The sequence below is a fragment of the Scomber japonicus genome, chromosome 9 (genome assembly GCF_027409825.1).
Source record: "Scomber japonicus isolate fScoJap1 chromosome 9, fScoJap1.pri, whole genome shotgun sequence".
NCBI lineage: Eukaryota > Metazoa > Chordata > Actinopteri > Scombriformes > Scombridae > Scomber > Scomber japonicus.
In genome coordinates this window covers 16,450,240-16,467,057 of record NC_070586.1, presented here as the reverse complement: position 1 = coordinate 16,467,057, position 16,818 = coordinate 16,450,240, and the positions used below count along the sequence as shown (strand labels likewise).

General features: G+C 38.9%; 2 protein-coding genes across 2 annotated transcripts in view; one reads left to right on the top strand and one right to left on the bottom strand.

The window, feature by feature from the left end:
* Positions 1 to 13,785, top strand: part of hsd17b4 (hydroxysteroid (17-beta) dehydrogenase 4) — a 27,802-nt gene extending 14,017 nt beyond the window's left edge. Inside the window, exons 13-25 of the mRNA XM_053326054.1 lie at positions 679 to 791; positions 3,654 to 3,777; positions 4,004 to 4,055; positions 4,387 to 4,458; positions 5,632 to 5,735; positions 5,831 to 5,896; positions 6,311 to 6,380; positions 6,556 to 6,662; positions 7,818 to 7,904; positions 8,017 to 8,103; positions 8,271 to 8,409; positions 9,514 to 9,641; positions 11,597 to 13,785. Coding sequence (XP_053182029.1) covers positions 679 to 791; positions 3,654 to 3,777; positions 4,004 to 4,055; positions 4,387 to 4,458; positions 5,632 to 5,735; positions 5,831 to 5,896; positions 6,311 to 6,380; positions 6,556 to 6,662; positions 7,818 to 7,904; positions 8,017 to 8,103; positions 8,271 to 8,409; positions 9,514 to 9,641; positions 11,597 to 11,686 — 1,239 coding nt within the window. The 3' untranslated portion in view covers positions 11,687 to 13,785. The remainder of the gene's footprint in view (positions 1 to 678; positions 792 to 3,653; positions 3,778 to 4,003; positions 4,056 to 4,386; positions 4,459 to 5,631; positions 5,736 to 5,830; positions 5,897 to 6,310; positions 6,381 to 6,555; positions 6,663 to 7,817; positions 7,905 to 8,016; positions 8,104 to 8,270; positions 8,410 to 9,513; positions 9,642 to 11,596) is intronic.
* LOC128365354 (dmX-like protein 1) overlaps positions 13,256 to 16,818 on the bottom strand; it is a 56,923-nt gene continuing 53,360 nt past the window's right edge. The window contains exon 51 of the mRNA XM_053326055.1: positions 13,256 to 16,818. Within this exon, the coding sequence (XP_053182030.1) occupies positions 16,585 to 16,818 (234 nt within the window). The 3' untranslated portion in view covers positions 13,256 to 16,584.

Below are 16,818 nucleotides of genomic sequence, written 5' to 3'. Positions count from 1 at the left end.
CAGCCACACTGCCCTGACTGCCAGTCAAGTTCACGATCCATTTTAAAATAGTGCTGACCACTTAAAAAACTCTGTAGGGTTGGCCCAGGAGAACTTTTCTAAACTGCTGATTCCTTTCAATTCGGCAAGATCCCACAGGTCTTCAAACTAATGACTGCTGATGATTCTGCCGATCACAGATTAAATCTAACTCTAAGTTTAGGAGCAATTTAACATACTGTATGCTTACATCATGTTCAATCTGAACATGTATTTTATAGCATTTTGCTACTTTTAAATGCTCAATTTAGTTTACCACCTATATTTTGATGCAGTCTTTGAGAAGTGGCCAATTGAACTGTAACAATTTGTCCTGTTATAAGAGGACCGACCTCTGCCTGTGGATTGGCTGAAGCTCAAGAGATTCCTTTAATATGGCTCTAGATGCAGTGTTTTTAAGGCAACTGCGTTGAGCTGTGAGTTTTAATCTACCATGATGTAAACCTTCTTTCTTTTTTGCAGACCTCAAAATTGCAACGTAATTTTCTGTGTCTCAGTTACAGTATATCATTTCATTTTCATTCCTCCAATATGTTGTGTCAAAAAAGCTGACCAAGTAAATGTATGAGTGCACTAAACTCCTCTCCTCTCCTCTCCTCTCCTCTCCTCTCCTCTCCTCTCCTCTCTTCTCTTTCCCAGGCTGAGGCAGTGGGACAAAAACTACCACCAACCACGTTCAGCTTCACCCATACCCAATGCATCCTCTATGCATTGGGGGTTGGCATGTCCACCAAGGACCCAGACCATCTTAGGTGTGTTTTTCAACTCAACTTTACATATCACCTTTCATACAAACATGCAGCCCAAAGTGCTTCACATAGCAAGATTAAAAATAACACAATAAATACAATTTTGCAAAACTGAAAAGTACAACAATAAAACAATAAAATGTTGAAAATAAATAAATAAAACTCAATAACATAAAATAAACACAAGGGATGAACATAATATATATAAAAAAAGAATGATTAAAACATAAAAATTAAGGCTTTAACATTACTCCAAATTGAAAGCCAGAATAAAAAGATGTAGGTGTTTAATTTCTCTTTGAAAATACAGAGACAGCTTGTTATTCTAATATCCAGAGGTGGTGTGCTCCTCAGTTTACTGGCATAAAAACACAAGGGTGACTTTCTGGTACTTTTATGGGACACATAAGGAACATTAAAAAGAAAAGTGCTGGAGGACCTCAGAGATCTGTCTGTAACATAAAATGAAAGATGATATCTGACGCAGGAAGGAGCAAAGTCATTTAAAGCTTTATAAACGCGTAAAAGAACTGTTAAAATAAAATGTGAAAGATTCAGGGAGCTAGTTCGGCGTCTTAAGTGGCGGGGTGATGTGATCCATTTTTCTTAGTTTTAGTTAAGGTTCTGGCCGCAGCATTCTGGCACTAGCTGTAGTTTTCTTACAGGCTTTTTAGGTAATCCAGTATAAAGGGAATTACGATAGTCTAAACTGCTTGTAATAGAAGCGTGAACGAGCATTACAGCATCTTTTTTGAGTTAAAAAAGGTCTGACTAATCAGTATTTCTAAGATGAAAAAGCGTATATTTTAATGACCTTGTTAAATTGATAATGAAAAAGAGTCTAAATTCACTCCCACATTTATGATGTTAGCAAGACTACCAAGCATTGAGTGCAGTTTTTCTCTTTCTGCTTTGGTTTCTATTTAAATAATCAGTTTTTGCTTAATTTAGTTCTAAGAAGGTTTTACCTATCCATACATTAATGTTAGTGAGACGGGCAGTTAGACCATACAGTGCATTGGGGTCATTTGGTGAGCCGGAGATGTACAATTGTGTATCATCAGCATAGAAATGGTAATTGATATGATGGTACATGATATTTCCAAGTTAGAGCATGTACAGTGAAAACAAAATTGGGCTTAGAATTCTTCCTTGAGGAATACCACGTTCAGTACCATGAGGGTGACACAAAACAGCCTGCCCATTAAATAAGACTGAAATCAAGCTAGAACATGGTCAGTAATACCCATTTATTTCTGTCAATGGGTCTGTCAATAAAATGTCATGGTTGATTGTTCTAAACACTGCACTGAGGCTTAAAAGAAGAAGAACAGCCACATTGCATCTACAATAGTCCCCAAGTCATATAAAGCTTTCAGTGGGAGTGTATCACTGCTGTGGTTTGCTCGATAACCAGATGGGAGCTTTTCTGAAAAGCTGTTGTTAGTTAGATGAACAAGTCATTGATTGAAAACAATTTTCTCTAAAAGTTTTCCAAGAAAAGGTTGATTAGAAAAGACTGTGTAATTGTTTAGCTCTGAGTAATGTAGATTGGATTTCTTGAGGAGAGGTTTTACCATTGAAGTCTTGAAAGCTTTGGGGAAGATACCTAAATTAAGAGAGGAGTTTATTGCACTTGTTGTTACTTGAGAGAGACCGTGGAAATAGGATTTAAACAGCTTGGTTAGGATGGAGTCTGAAGCACAGGTGGAAGACTTCATCCTGCTTATCACTTCACTGATGACATCTCGTATCAAAGGATGAGGAGTTTTGAGTGTCTGCATTTTCAGTGCTGGCTCTAATAGGAACTACTTTTGAAAATAGCGAAGCAAATTCTTGGCATTTAGGAGCTGTTGTTATATTTATTATTGAGGCTGAGAGCAGGTGATGGATTTAGAAGACTTCCAATTGTAGAAAAAAAGCACTTTGGGATTGTTTTGGTTTTTTGAAATTATTTTTTGAAAAATGGGCTTTAAATTACTGTAAATTTTAATTTGATCTTTAAAAATGTCAAAGTGAAACATGTATTTGCTTTTCCTCCATCATCTCTCAGCTTTTTTGACAATTTTAATTTCAGCTGACAAATAGCAGCAGTTGTTCATGGTGATTTGTGAATTAATTGCCTTTTTTTGATTTTGTTCAGGAGCAGCTATCTAGTGAGAGTCTTTATTTATCATTAAGATGTCATAAAAAGGTCATCAATTAAGGAAGAACAGTTATTCACCAGAAGCAGCAAGATCCATGAAATCCAGTACTACCAGAGAAAATAGTGGCTTACCCACCCCTTCTTTTATTTTGTCAGCTGGAATATAAAAAGGTAAAATTAGGACTCTAACAAAGTAGCCGGAGCAGTTGAAGTTATCCAGGCTCCAGTTAAAAAATAAAAGCTCAGGCCATGTTCAGAAATAAAATAATTTATATAAAACGTCTTGCTAGAGTGGGATCTAATATTCAAAAGTGCTAACTTTATCAGCTTGAGATCGGGCCTCAGTGGGACTGACTGTCAGACCAATTTTCATTAGGCTGCGTGCGTTTCTGCCATAATGAGGGAACAGTATGACATTAATGTGAGAGACTGAGCTGTTGTGAGGAGCAATCCGTGTTTGTGTGTCTCTGCTAGCAACTGTTTTACTTTAACTGCCCTCAGGGGTCTGAAAACTCAACCTGTGTGAAATTGAACTGAAAGAAATGATAATCTCAGTGCATTTGCAGTGCCATACCTTGACCTGCTCAGAGAGAAATAAAAATCCAGGTGTACAAACACTGTCCTTTGCAGCCGCCTGTGCTGTTATTTTTATGTCTTCAGCTCTAGACTGTTCCCATGGAAGTGATTTTTTTTCACAGTTCACTAACTTTTTCATGAAGGTTCCTGTATGAAGGCCATTCAGACTTTAGCTGCCTCCCCACGTTCGGGGTCATTCCCTCCCAGGCAGCCATGATGGATGGTGGGCTGGCCTCAATCCCTGGACTCAACATCGACTTCACACAGGTTAGAAAACATACATGTTCATGTCTAAACAGCTGTGTGTGAATGCCTTTGTGCATGTGGGACACAGTTAGATGTACATGTGCATATTTGTATCCATATGATGTATTTATTCACATAGTCATGAACACAAGCAGAACAATAATAGTGTGGAAATTATCAGTGAGGCTTTAAAGTCCTTTGTTATCATTATACTGTATGTCACATCTATTATGTTGTTTTTCATCAGGTGTTACATGGGGAGCAGTATCTGGAGCTTTACAACCCTCTGCCCACCTCAGGTATTTCCTTCATTGTTATTAAAGTACATACACTTTCTTGCCTATGTGTGTGAAATATATGCAAGAAAAGCCATTTAAGACTCTCACTTGGAGGATTTTATTTTCATGTCTTAACTGGAACCAATCTGAGTTCAATAGATAAAACTGATGCCATTAGCTTGTTAAAAGGGGACATATCATACACATGTCCAGGTCTGTATTTATATTCTGGGGCTCTACCGGAATATCTTTGCATGATTTACAGTTAAAAAAATGTGTTATTTATCTTAGACTAGCCCTTTATGCAGCTACTCAGTTCATCGTCAAAGTAAATGGTTAAATCCATTTTCAGGACAACTTACCTCTGAAGCCACCATAGCAGATGTGTTGGACAAAGGATCTGGAGCTGTCATCCTCTTGGATGGTGAGGTGTTTTTCTTTTTTTTGCCCATCGGGGTTTACAACTTTAATCATATAGTAAATTTATTTCATATTCATTTGTTTTCATCACTTTAACGTGCCTTTTTCCTGAAAGTTGCCTCTCAGGCTGAATTAATGAAAGTTAATTTACAGTCTGTGTCTGCAGGGATTGAAATAATGGATTGGGAATGACTCATATTTCTGTTTGACAGTCCCATAGAGATGGATGATATTAGAACCACTCTGATCTATAATTAATCCGACTTTAAACAAATAACATGGGACCTGAGGTTCCCTGAGGAGTCACAAAGGGAACTTCTGTGTAATTTCTTGATAAACACCAAAGCAGTCAGTTTCTGTAATCCTCCTAGAGTGAAAGCAAAGTTATTCTGGGTGAGCACGACACAGTTACATCCTGCAGAAGCAGCATTGTTTATCTTTATGCCTGGTTATATTTTGAATTGACCTAATGAAATTAACCAGCCGGCACACTGACAGTAGTCAGGGTGTGATTCATTCTGACAGCTGCTAATTGTCTCCTTACAGCCAGTCTCCACATGGCTTTTCCCCTCTTGGTGTAATTTTACATTATAAGTGTGCTGTAATGCGAAAATGATGCTGAAGCAGGTAGTTTATTGTTATAATGTTATATATGGTGTTGAGTATCTGTTAGAGAAGTTACCAAGCAAGCACAGGATACTACTACCGTATACAGTACTCCTGTCTTCCAACATTAGCTTTCATGTGGAGTTGTCTTTCAGGCCATCTGGTTATTTAGCTCTGTTTTTTGGCTAGTTAGCTGCTAAATGCTTTATAAATTTCACCAGCTGATATTTGGTGCTTGGCAGGTTGCATGTAGTGGAATTGTTAAGAGGTTTTTTAAGTCAACACTACGATAGTGGACCAAAATGTTTAAAGTTGTGAGCAGAACAATCAAACCTGAGCTCAAGGATGATAAAAATTTCCATAGAGCTGAGAGGAAGAGCAGGTTTTGTGAATAATCTGAGTTTGTCAGTACAGGTGAAACCTTTCACATGTGATTCATGTTTAATATAATGTTATTTTAGCCGCTTTAATTAAAAGTTTGAATGCAGGACTTTAACTTGAAATGAAATATCACTGCTTAAGTAAAGGGTCTTTACTGGAAATACTAACTGCCACATGTGCTGCTATACAGTGAACACTTACAACGGTGACGAGCTGATCTCCTACAACCAGTTTTCAGTGTTTGTCGTTGGAGCTGGAGGCTTTGGAGGGAAAAGAACTTCTGAGAAAGCCAAAGTGCGTACTCCATATTTTAATCTAATTGACCAATAAAAGACACCAGGAATAAACGCTGCCTTTGATTTGTTTTATTTGTGTTTTATTTCCTCCAGGCTCCTCTGCCTCCACCTAAACGTGCACCAGATGCTGTGGTGATTGATTCTACCACAAGAGACCAAGTGAGTGTGCCTGTGTGGGTTTTGTTGCAGAACAAATCAGATGCATTGATAATGCATAGGCAGGAAAAGGACATTTATTTTTTATTTCCGCGTGCTGCCGAAATACCCACAAAGTCATAGACACAAATTGAAGGTACGGCAGATGAGCGTGCAGCAGAAGTGTTAAAAATAAAAAGAACGCTGACTGTATGATGCAGCAGAAAATAAAAAAGAAAGGGGAATTAAAAAAAAATGAAATCCCTTGAGCAATTTAAATGACTGCAACTGTATCACTTCAAAGACATGCTTATTTTAGGTATCTCTTCTATTGCCTTCATGATAATTTAATTTCATCCCACATTTGTGTATGAAAAGTTCAGAGGTTTATGAATTAGATATAGATCTAAACAATGTCTGCTTACCCCGTGGTTACAGGCGGCATTGTACCGTTTGAGTGGAGACTGGAACCCTCTTCATATCGACCCCAGTTTTGCTGCCATGGGAGGTGAGAGCGCATTTCTAAATCTTTAGTAACTTGGATTAAAGGGTATTTTTTCCTCTCAAAAATATCTTTTAAGCATTTTCAATCTTTTAATTTGGGGTTTGGTGTAAATCTTTCCCTGAGATTTTAGGTCAAATGAGTTTTGATCTCTTTATACTAAAAAGTACTCTTTGGTTAGGCTTCAAGTCGCCCATCCTGCACGGTTTGTGCTCATTTGGCTTCGCTGCGAGACATGTCCTCAAACAGTACGCTAACAACGATCCCTCAAGATTCAAGGCTATCAAGGTAAGTCTCACCTTTGCTTCAAACTCTGTCATACATTGTGTGAGTCATTGGGCCTTATGCAAGAGCCACTCAAAAGAATTTATCATATGTACCCATTTTAATATTCTCCCTAATTTTGTCCTAGTTATGAACAAAGTCACAAATGATCCAGATCAGATACAAATAGTTTGCGTTTTTCTACAGTGGCTAAAATACTGAATTACTTACTATAGTTTCTTAATCTAAATGAAATTGAAGTGTAAATATCATAATGAAATCAACAAAAATAACAAAATAAAAATCAGAAAGTCAGTATTCTGTTCACCAGTATCTTCATGACCCAGCACAATTTAAATAGAATTTTTATCTTTATCTTTCTTTTAAAATTTTCTTATTTTGGCCAAAATATTGTTAGAAAAATGACAGGTGCCCCAGGGCCTTCATGCAGATCAGGTCCCTGTCAGGGTGAACATCCTAACATCATATCAAACTTGTATACTTTTAAATTTTGTATCACCTTTTCATACACGTTTGTGTATTTTTTTTTTTGATTTACATGACACTGAGAAGCTGATAATAAGCTTGTAATTCATGCTTATTATTATTATTATACTGAAAAACAGTGACTATAGCATAACTACTTTGCTTTATGAAGCATTGCTTTATTCCCTCTTCCTTTCTGTCACGGTACATTGCTGCTCTGATGCCACGTCATCAGCAGCTGTATTTACATAATATGACCCGCTGATTTCTGACAGAAGGACTCAAAGATCTATATGTTGTGCTGATAGTAAACATTTTTGGGAATTTAACTTGGCCTCAAATAGAGGTCAGGTATCCTTTTATATGACAGTTTTGGGCAGTTGATGAAATCTCCTGAACAGATTGTATTGAGTTGAAACAAGCAGTTTATGGCAGGTTTGAGCAGTGTGCTGAAATCTCACAGCACTCACCTCACAGAAAAAAAAAGAGATGAAAGAGCAGAACATGAAAATTTTGATGTGCAGCTTAGGTTGCACAATGGAGACATGGGAATTTTCCACTTCAATCTACCCGAATGAATAGCCAAGTCTTTTATGAAGCATTTATCGGGGCTTGTTAAATGCAATAAAATCATTTAATTGCAGAGCTTGTAACTCCTCCACCATCTTTTCATCCCCTGTTTCTCTCGGTCAGGTTCGCTTTGTGAAGCCAGTGATGCCGGGCCAGTCACTACAGACCGAGATGTGGAAGGAAGGCAACAGGATTCACATCCAGTGTAAAGTCAGTATTTCACAGCAGCGTCCGTTACAATCATCCTCACAGATCTGCCATTTCAATGTTGCTTTTTGTTTTTCTGCATGTCGTTCTGATCAACCCCTCTCTTTTCGTCCAGGTGAAGGAGACGGATGCAGTTGTGCTGTCAGGGGCCTACGTGGATCTACATGGTGCGTCAGAGGCTTCACCAGAAAGCCTTACCAAAGTACGTCAGTCTAAAGTATCTATCCTCTCTATTCCCCTCATCAAATTAGATAATGGAAGCTTCTCTTCTGTCAATGCTGTGGATGATTTAGACTTTTGACGCAGCTGTAGTGGTAAAGATAGACCTCAGAATATTTAATGGAAGCTATCATTTCTACCTTGGCGCAGGGAGGAGGTCTTCAGAGCGAGCTGGTATTCGCAGAGATCGGCCGTCGTATTAAGGATTTGGGAGCAGAGCTGGTTAAGAAGGTGAATGCTGTGTTCGGCTGGGAGATCACCAAAGATGGAAAGAACGTCGCGCAGTGGAGTAAGTGCACTGAACTCACCACCGGAAGCATCCCTTTATAATTCAATGTCATTTTGGGCAGAATACTACAGCTCCCTGAAGCGTCTCACTCTAGATTTGTTGTTGACTCTTTTCCTCCACTTCCATCATAAAAGATTGTCAGCCTCTTCAGTGGTCCACTTAACACTCAGACATCAGAGTCTGGAAACGGTGTTTAGGCTGGCACCAGTCTGAAAAACAAAGGTTGAAATATCCACAGGAGCTGTAAAGTTTACAACCTGATTTGACCTTGTTTGATTTGAGAGGAAAAAGCTGTCAAGTTAATCATTAACACTAATCATTGGACTCTTGGGCTGTTGCAATAACCACAATATTGCTATACTGCACTGTAGACAAGCCAAGCATAGTGGATGGCAAACTACTGCCACAAATGTGCCATGTTCACATTTTTTCTTCTTTACATGGCGCTCTGCTCTTCTTATTTTACACTTCAATGAGTGAGAATGTTCGGCAGCTCCCCTGGTCTGGTTCGGCTGGCTCCAGAGTATCCTACCTGCAGTGTGTACTCTCACATGCTGAGCCCTCATAACAGAGCCAGGCTCAGGGTGATTGGGGGTTTGGTGCTGATGATGCTCAGTAGATAAAAACACATCTGTATGAATATATTTTTGCCTCGATTATATGTTTAAACTCTCCTGGGTCACCACCAGGCTGAGCAAGCTGTCATTTAACATACGAGGTAAAGTCATTTTCCACCAATCATACAACTTAAAGACGCCAGCCAGACTCCATTCATAAATCCCTGGTTTAAGGGGACCTTAACCTTATCGGACGTATGCCAACATACGTTTACTGTCAGTTTCCACAATTTAAAGTATTTTATGTGTTCTTCAGGTACTGCTGCTCTGTTTGGCCAACACATAATAAGACTGACCGTGATTTCCCGCCCAAAAAAACCTCCTAAATGCACCGCATGTATAGACCACATACCATGCTGTTGAGCCACCCTGGAGGGGAACCTCCTCCACCATGACAGCCCTATCAGAGAGAGACTCAGTGTTGGTGCCTGATACACCAGTGAGTTGTGGAAAAGTCACTTTTTTTTCTCTTGCTGTTTTCTTGTAGCCATTGATCTGAAGAACGGTAGCGGTTCCTTGCATGAAGGCCCATACAGTGGCAAGGCGGATGTGACCATCACGGTGTCTGATGAAGATTTCATGGAGGTGGCTCAGGGGAAACTGAACCCTCAGAAGGTAACAAACAAGACCCATTCAGTCCCAATGAACCTGTGTTGATGTGTCATGTTTTAACAAAGGAGCCACATTATCTGCATGCTGTACTGTGAATGACCTTGTCTTTTTTTCCCTGCGTGTTTCTCCACATAAAAGCCACATTTCTACTCTAACTATTTATCATAGTATCTTCTGCTTCAGATTCCTCTACCATGAACAACAGCTCAGCACTGTGTGATTTAGATTTAGTGCAAAATTCAACCATTGCTGACTACTTAAGAATTGTTTAAATGGTCACAAATATTTACAGATACCAAATCAATGCCTCAAGACCTTGATGAGCATCATAGAAAAATGTTGCTGTGATTTGGCATCAAAACTTTTCACATTTTCAGATTACTGCAAGAATTGCATTTTTTGGCGTTTGGATGATGAGCACTTCTGTTCTGGATTTGTGTTTGAAAACTAATGAGGCTGTGATTGTTCTGAAGGTCACATGGCACCATTTTAGAGAGATTTCAGAGAGATCAAGTTTCAAATGGTCTACTACTATGTGGAATCACATAATCACACATGAATACATTTCAGCTCAATGAATTTAGTCTGAGCTCTCCAGTCATACAAAATGTGTGCAATTCCAAGACTTTCCAAGACCTTGGTATGTAGAAATATTCAAACACACCATTTTCAGAATAGATGAAAATAACACATTTATACTGCATACAAAATACTGCATGGGATTAGCATAAAGGTGGCATGTCTGTAAAGGGGGGAGTTGTGGGAACCCATAGAACCTTATTTCATTCAGATATTTTTAGTTTAGAGGTCAAGGGACACTGAAAATGGCAAATGGCATCTTTTTCCCCTCGCCAAAATTTAGCCCCTTCCTCAACAAGCTAGGCACAGTTAGCACCAATTGATTTCTGAGGTCGTGTAGTTTCAAATGACACCAGTATTTTCACTTCAGCTGTAAAACTTAACCCTCTGAAAGACAGTCATGTCAGCAGAGGATGCTGGCGTCCTGAGGGTAGTGGAAGAGGTTAAAAGCTTTGTTCATGTTTTAACTAAAAGACACTTGACTTGATTTTTCCCAAACAGATGCTACTTTGCGCAGTAGTAATGAGGTTTTTGGTGAAAATGTAACCCATATTATAAACACTGTCATTCCCCAATGTTCAAATCCCTTCTTGTACATTTTAATTAAAGAGAAAGTTCCCTTTGAAGAGCCCTCCAAATCTGTAATGACGTTTTCCTTGATCTCTACATGTCAGATAAAAAATGAAAGACTCTGATCAAACAAAATTCAGAAAGCACTCAGCGCGGGTAATCAATCGACGCTACTTGTTATGTCTGTAGCATCTCATCTGTCACAGGGAGTAGCCATCACTGTACAGAATTTATATGCTTCCCGGAGCGCTTGATATTGATCTGAGGCCAGTGTGTGTGTTCTTCACAAAGAGTGTCGGCGAACCGCGGTGCTGAAGATCCCTCAGGCGGGGTCTTTTCCAGCCCCTCAGACGATGAAAGCAGAAGCTGGAGAAAGATTAGTTGGTAGAATTGAAAAGGACGCTGCTAACTGTCATCCAGGGTCATCACAACCTCCCCCCCAACCCTGTGATGGATTCAAGCCTATGATGGATTCAAGCCGAGGAAAGCGCTGCACATCGTTAGTACTTCAATAAAGAGACTTTTTCTGCGGCACCTCCTAGCTCTGGAGCTTATGAATATTCTTACATTGTTCTGCTGCCAAAGCAACAACGGTCACATTCCCGCTTGCCCAAAGACCTGGCTTGTTGCTTTTTCATCTGTATGAAATGTTAGCCGCAGGCACCTTGGCCCTTTTTTACTCTTGGTGTAGTAGAAAACAGCCAACAAGCAAGAAATCACAGGAGACGTGTGCTTTCTTTAAAAAAAAAAAAAAAAAAAAAAAAGAAGAAAGAAAATAATACTCGTGTGTGTCTTTGTTGTTCTGCTAGGCGTTCTTTGCTGGCAAGCTGAAGGTTAGAGGGAACATCATGCTGAGTCAGAAGCTGGAGGTCATCCTGAAGGATTATGCCAAGCTGTGAGCCTCCTCAGCCAACCAATCTGATGACTTCAGGAACTAACCAGTCTACCAGCCCTCTCCTTGGATGCTTTCCATTTGTGCTAATGTGGCCTCTCGCTTCCCTCGCTCACGCCTCTTCCTCACATCTTAGCTCCTCCCAGCAGGAGAGGAGGTGGGGGTGAGAGTGAGAGATCCGTGGACAGAGGATTTTTTTAATTCACCAAACGACATCCTCACTCACTCCAGCATCATTTTTGAGGAGACAGCAGTTCCTCATGACGCATCTCATCTGTCAAATGTGAAGTAAATATTAAAAGAAAAACACCTGAAGACTGCAGCTCCAATACTGATTATAAATCTATGTTGCAGTATCAGGTTACCACAGAATATAACACAAATTAAAATCTGTTAATTCCTGAAATATCTATGTGGGAGAGCATTAAAAACAGATATACTTGCTTTAAATAAAATATAGTGTAAGATGTAGAACAGGAAGTCTGACATCTTCTTCAGGCTCAGTTGGTTATTTATAGGAATAATAACCTCCACTATCTCCAAGGAAGAGACAGAGGAGGAAGGAGTGATGCCATCTGGTAAAAAAAAAAACCCCATTTGAAATAGCACCTGTGGTTCCTTGCTAGAGGCCTCGTCTCTTCTCTGGGATGCAGAGGAGCGACTGGAACATCCTCGGTGAAGGTCAAACTAGATCGGTTTCAGGGTCACAGAGGAGCGAGGATGGGAAGAAGCATCATTAGCAGAAAATGGAAAGCATCCTTCATCTATACTGTTTTGGTTCTGTTTCATTTACATGTTTTTGCCTCTTTGGAATAGATTTTGTCTTCTATGAATTAACTTTCACTGTAGTGATAAAATGAGTCCTTCAAATAGATGGAGACTGATATGTTTAGAGGAACAGACAGAAGAAGCAATAATTCACTGTAATTCCAGCTTGTTAGTTTACTTGGTTGGGTCTTTGTTGTCCGCCCTTGCCTTTAATGTGCCCTTAAAAACACTTGCCTTCATAGAAATTGACTACTGATCTTCATAAAATCCACTCAGCGTAAACTCTCAGATGTGACACCAATCAGTGTCCTTTAGGAGAAACAAACGTCTGCTACAGTGAGCTGAAACGCTGCTCTCTTCTACATTGTGTGAATTCACTGCTTGAAGTCAAGATGATTAGAATCAAAAGCAGTTTCTTGCTCGGGCAGACCAAAGTCATAATTGAGTGGTTTGTTATTTCATCATGAAATTAAGTTTTATGTACCTCATACTATAATCGCAGAACATTTATGAACTGTATAGTAATGTAGAGTTTATTACCAGTCAGTGTGACAATGATGATTTTCACTTGATTTCTTTGTAATCAGTGGAATTGCAATAAAAAAATTTTGTTTGCTCTTTTATGTAAAATAATAATTCAGACTAAAAGCTGATTTTGTTTGATACTTATAACTATGCTGCAATTAAAGTTTAAATTTACCTGTATCAAATTAAAATGTGTCCATTTGGTTTGTTTTTGTCATACGTAATCAAATTAAATCTCACACAAAGCAACAGTCTCTATTCTCAAAATTACGGAAAAAACATCTGCTCGTTACATTTTTTTTTATTACATTGGTACATTTCTTTATATAATACATCGATTTATACAATATCTTCATTATAAAATTAGAACTATCTGATCAAATTCACATTTGCAAGATCGAAGAGAAAAAAAAAAAAAAAAAAAAAAAACAAGTCAGAGCAGAATGTGTTGATTTGGTTGATCAGACCAAGTGAGTTTGTTTATCTACTCATGCAACAGCTACACCCCGACACACGGGTGTAGTTCATATTAGACTGATCTGTTTGCAGTGAGTCTTAAAAGGAAAATAAGCAATATGTGTGGAGAAAAAAAAAGCACTTGCTGTGATAAAATTTATTTCATTCTCGTGTTTGTAGGAGCACACATAGTTTTGATAAAATGCATTTGAACTCTCCACTTGCTTTAGAAGTACACGTCATTTCCCATCCACTTTTGTGGGGAAAACAAAAAAAATTGCACTGATTGTTCAGGCCCACATCATGAAATAATGGACAGAAAAAAGAAATGACAACCTGATAAGAGAGAGAGAGAGAGAGAGAAAAAAGCAGGAAATATGATTACATCTGTCTTTTGATCAATCACTCAATATTCCTAACTATGAACATATTTCATAAATATACCTGTGTTTATACAGAATTATATTCTTCATAAAGTGGCTTTTATCATTACCCACTGTTCATCTACATCTACTCGTTAAGATTATGCAGTTATTATGAGACGCCTACTTTATGGATCTGTGTATATACACATAACTGCAATAAATCTGCTTCATCTAAAAAGGTTTTCCTCAGTTTATCCTCCCTGAAATCAAATCTAATGTACATGTATTTCCCTACAGCAGCACAACAAGGTTCTCTGGGTAGTTAGCTTCATGGATTAAACCCCCTTCAGACTAAATAGCTACAGGTCAGCCTGCATGAAACCCTTCCTTATTGATGTGGAAGACATATCATAATATAAACCAATCTAGGTTACATTTTAAAGCATGTACTGAAGGCAATGTGCTGCGTCTGGATGATATAAAAATCATCTAAATGGTAGAAAATGAATTTAGGTCATAACTAAGAAACTGAAAAAAAGCAAACCAGTCTGCTAAATAAAATTACTTCAAGGCAAACAATATTGTTTCCAAGGCAGTTTTTTTCAATCATGGTCCATATGGGAAATGAATGACTCAATGAAAGGGAAGTGCATCGTTATTGGAATAAAACATTTCCACAACAAAATAGCATTAAAACTTGTTCAACCCCCTAAACCCCCTTTCCATTGTCATCAGCAACGATTCCTGAAGCTTCATATCGAACATTTCAAAAACAAAACGCAGCCAGAAAAAAAAAAGAAAAAAGAAAAAAGAAGATATTTTTCATCATGTCTCATATTAACAAGGGCACGGTCAAATTAAAGCTACTTTGTGCAACTTAATAGTAATATCAGCGCTGACAGTACAGCAGCAGCAGTACTGTGCCAGCACGGCAGAAGTAGTTTTCAGAGATTAAGGACACTTAATAATATTACCAACTGGTTAAATCTAGGCCGCGATTAACAAACACCTTACTCTATATATATATAATTCTTATTCTTATTACCAAAGGCTTAACTGTGACTGCTTTAGTGACTTCCAGTCTTGTAGTTATATGCGCTTACACTACATATTATTTAGCTTAATCTTTATGTGCAAATAGAGAAAGAGAAATGGCGCATTCAGGTAGTCCACAAAAATGAGGAAAAAGGATGGGTGGCGGCACAGCTGTAAACTCAAGTCACAGATTTAGCTTAGCTTAGCTTAAATAAAGGAACAGTGTGAAATTTATTTTGGGAAATTTGCTTATTCACCTTCTGGAGGAGGGTTAAAAAAAATCCTTACTGATCTCACCTCACCTCCGGTTAGCGTAGCTTTGATTAGCACAAAGACTGTGGGGTGGCCTGGCTGTGTTCAAAGGTTCACCTATTAGCATATCTGAAGCTCACTAATTAACATGTTATTTATTTTATAGGTGAATATGTCCTGGACTATTTCTTGGCCGGGTGTATTACTTACTGGGGTCTTTTCTGGTTTTCTAGAGTCAAGAAATAGTCAGGCACAAATAAACCCTGTAAAATGACACATTTTGAGTTCTACACTTCAGCTTTCAAAGATATTAAACATGTAATGGGCTAATTAGTGAGCATTAGAGGTGCTGTTAGGTGGAATTTTTTGTTGTATCCATCTGTTTCCAGTCTTTGTGCAAAGCTAAGCTAACCAGGTGTAGCCTTGTGTTTATTGGATAAAGTTTCTGCCAGAAAGCAAATGAGTTTATTCCCAAAATATTTAACCAACGTACTTTGTGTGTACAGATGTGATTTTGTTTGTTTTTTCCCCACCTTTATAAAAATCACGTTTCCTGTGTTCAATTAAAGTCAGGCTGGATTTGGGCATCAGCCAAATACTTAAAATATAAAACATAATGATGATATGAAACTGACACCCTGTAAATACCTACAATGTGTGTATTTGTTTTTGTTTTTTTTCTTGATCGTGAGAAACATGATCCTCTGATTTTCCATCCAAAACAAGCTGGCGTCATTTGCTTTCATTAAATGTACAAATGGAGCACCAGAATGCGCCAGGAGTCCTTGTGACCGGATATAATGTGCTTTGTATGATGTCGACTGGCCTTACTGCTTTGTGCTGAACGGGTTTGACAGTGTTGTGCAGTCTTGTGGTGACCTTTAAACCCCCAACAGGGAACACTTATCATCCCTGTAAGACACACAGCATACACAGTCCACTTTATCACCTGAATACTCCAGCAGAGATGCCAGAAGAGCTCCCACTATCCAACTACTTGACTAATATGAACTTAAAGAGAAGGTAATACTGTATTAGACCGATGCTGCAGCTTCAGACTCTTCACAGTCTCTTCTCACTCCTGCTTCTTCTACAGCTTCCGCTCCTGTGCAAAAAGGCAGTCTTTTCTCCATGTGCTGTTCACGAGACACTGAGGTGGCAGTTTGTTACGGAGACGTCTCCAGCTGGGTTTCTGTTCGTTTTTTTCTTTTTAAATTTAAACAGTCTTTCTGATTGAATGTGCCCTCAGTTGTCACCCTGTGCCCACTTTGACTTCCACTACAGTTCAGAACACTTGTGGAGGCTCCTGCTCCCAAACACAGCAGAAGCAGTTATCTCACCGCACGCTCACTCTTGCGCCCACGAAAGTCTATAAATCCTTTGTCATTTACACTGGTACATGATAACACTTGCCATCACATGGCATCCTTCCGCCGAAACTCAATGACCCCACGTGTCGATCATAAAAAGCACTTCACATTATTCAGTTAAACTGACACATTTTCTATATGATGAACTTGACGTCGTTCTTGATGTTGCCGTTGTTGTTATTGACAACACTGAAGCGGTTGGGGAGGATCCTCATCTTCATGGTCCCGTCGGCGCCACAGGAGAAGATGTGATTGGCCGGACCAACCTCGATCTGCATGACACCCGTGCCGAGGTTCCTGAACAGCGACTGGCGAGCGTGTTCATTCGGGAAGGTGTAGAGTGGACACTGTGTGGCCAAGTTCCAAAC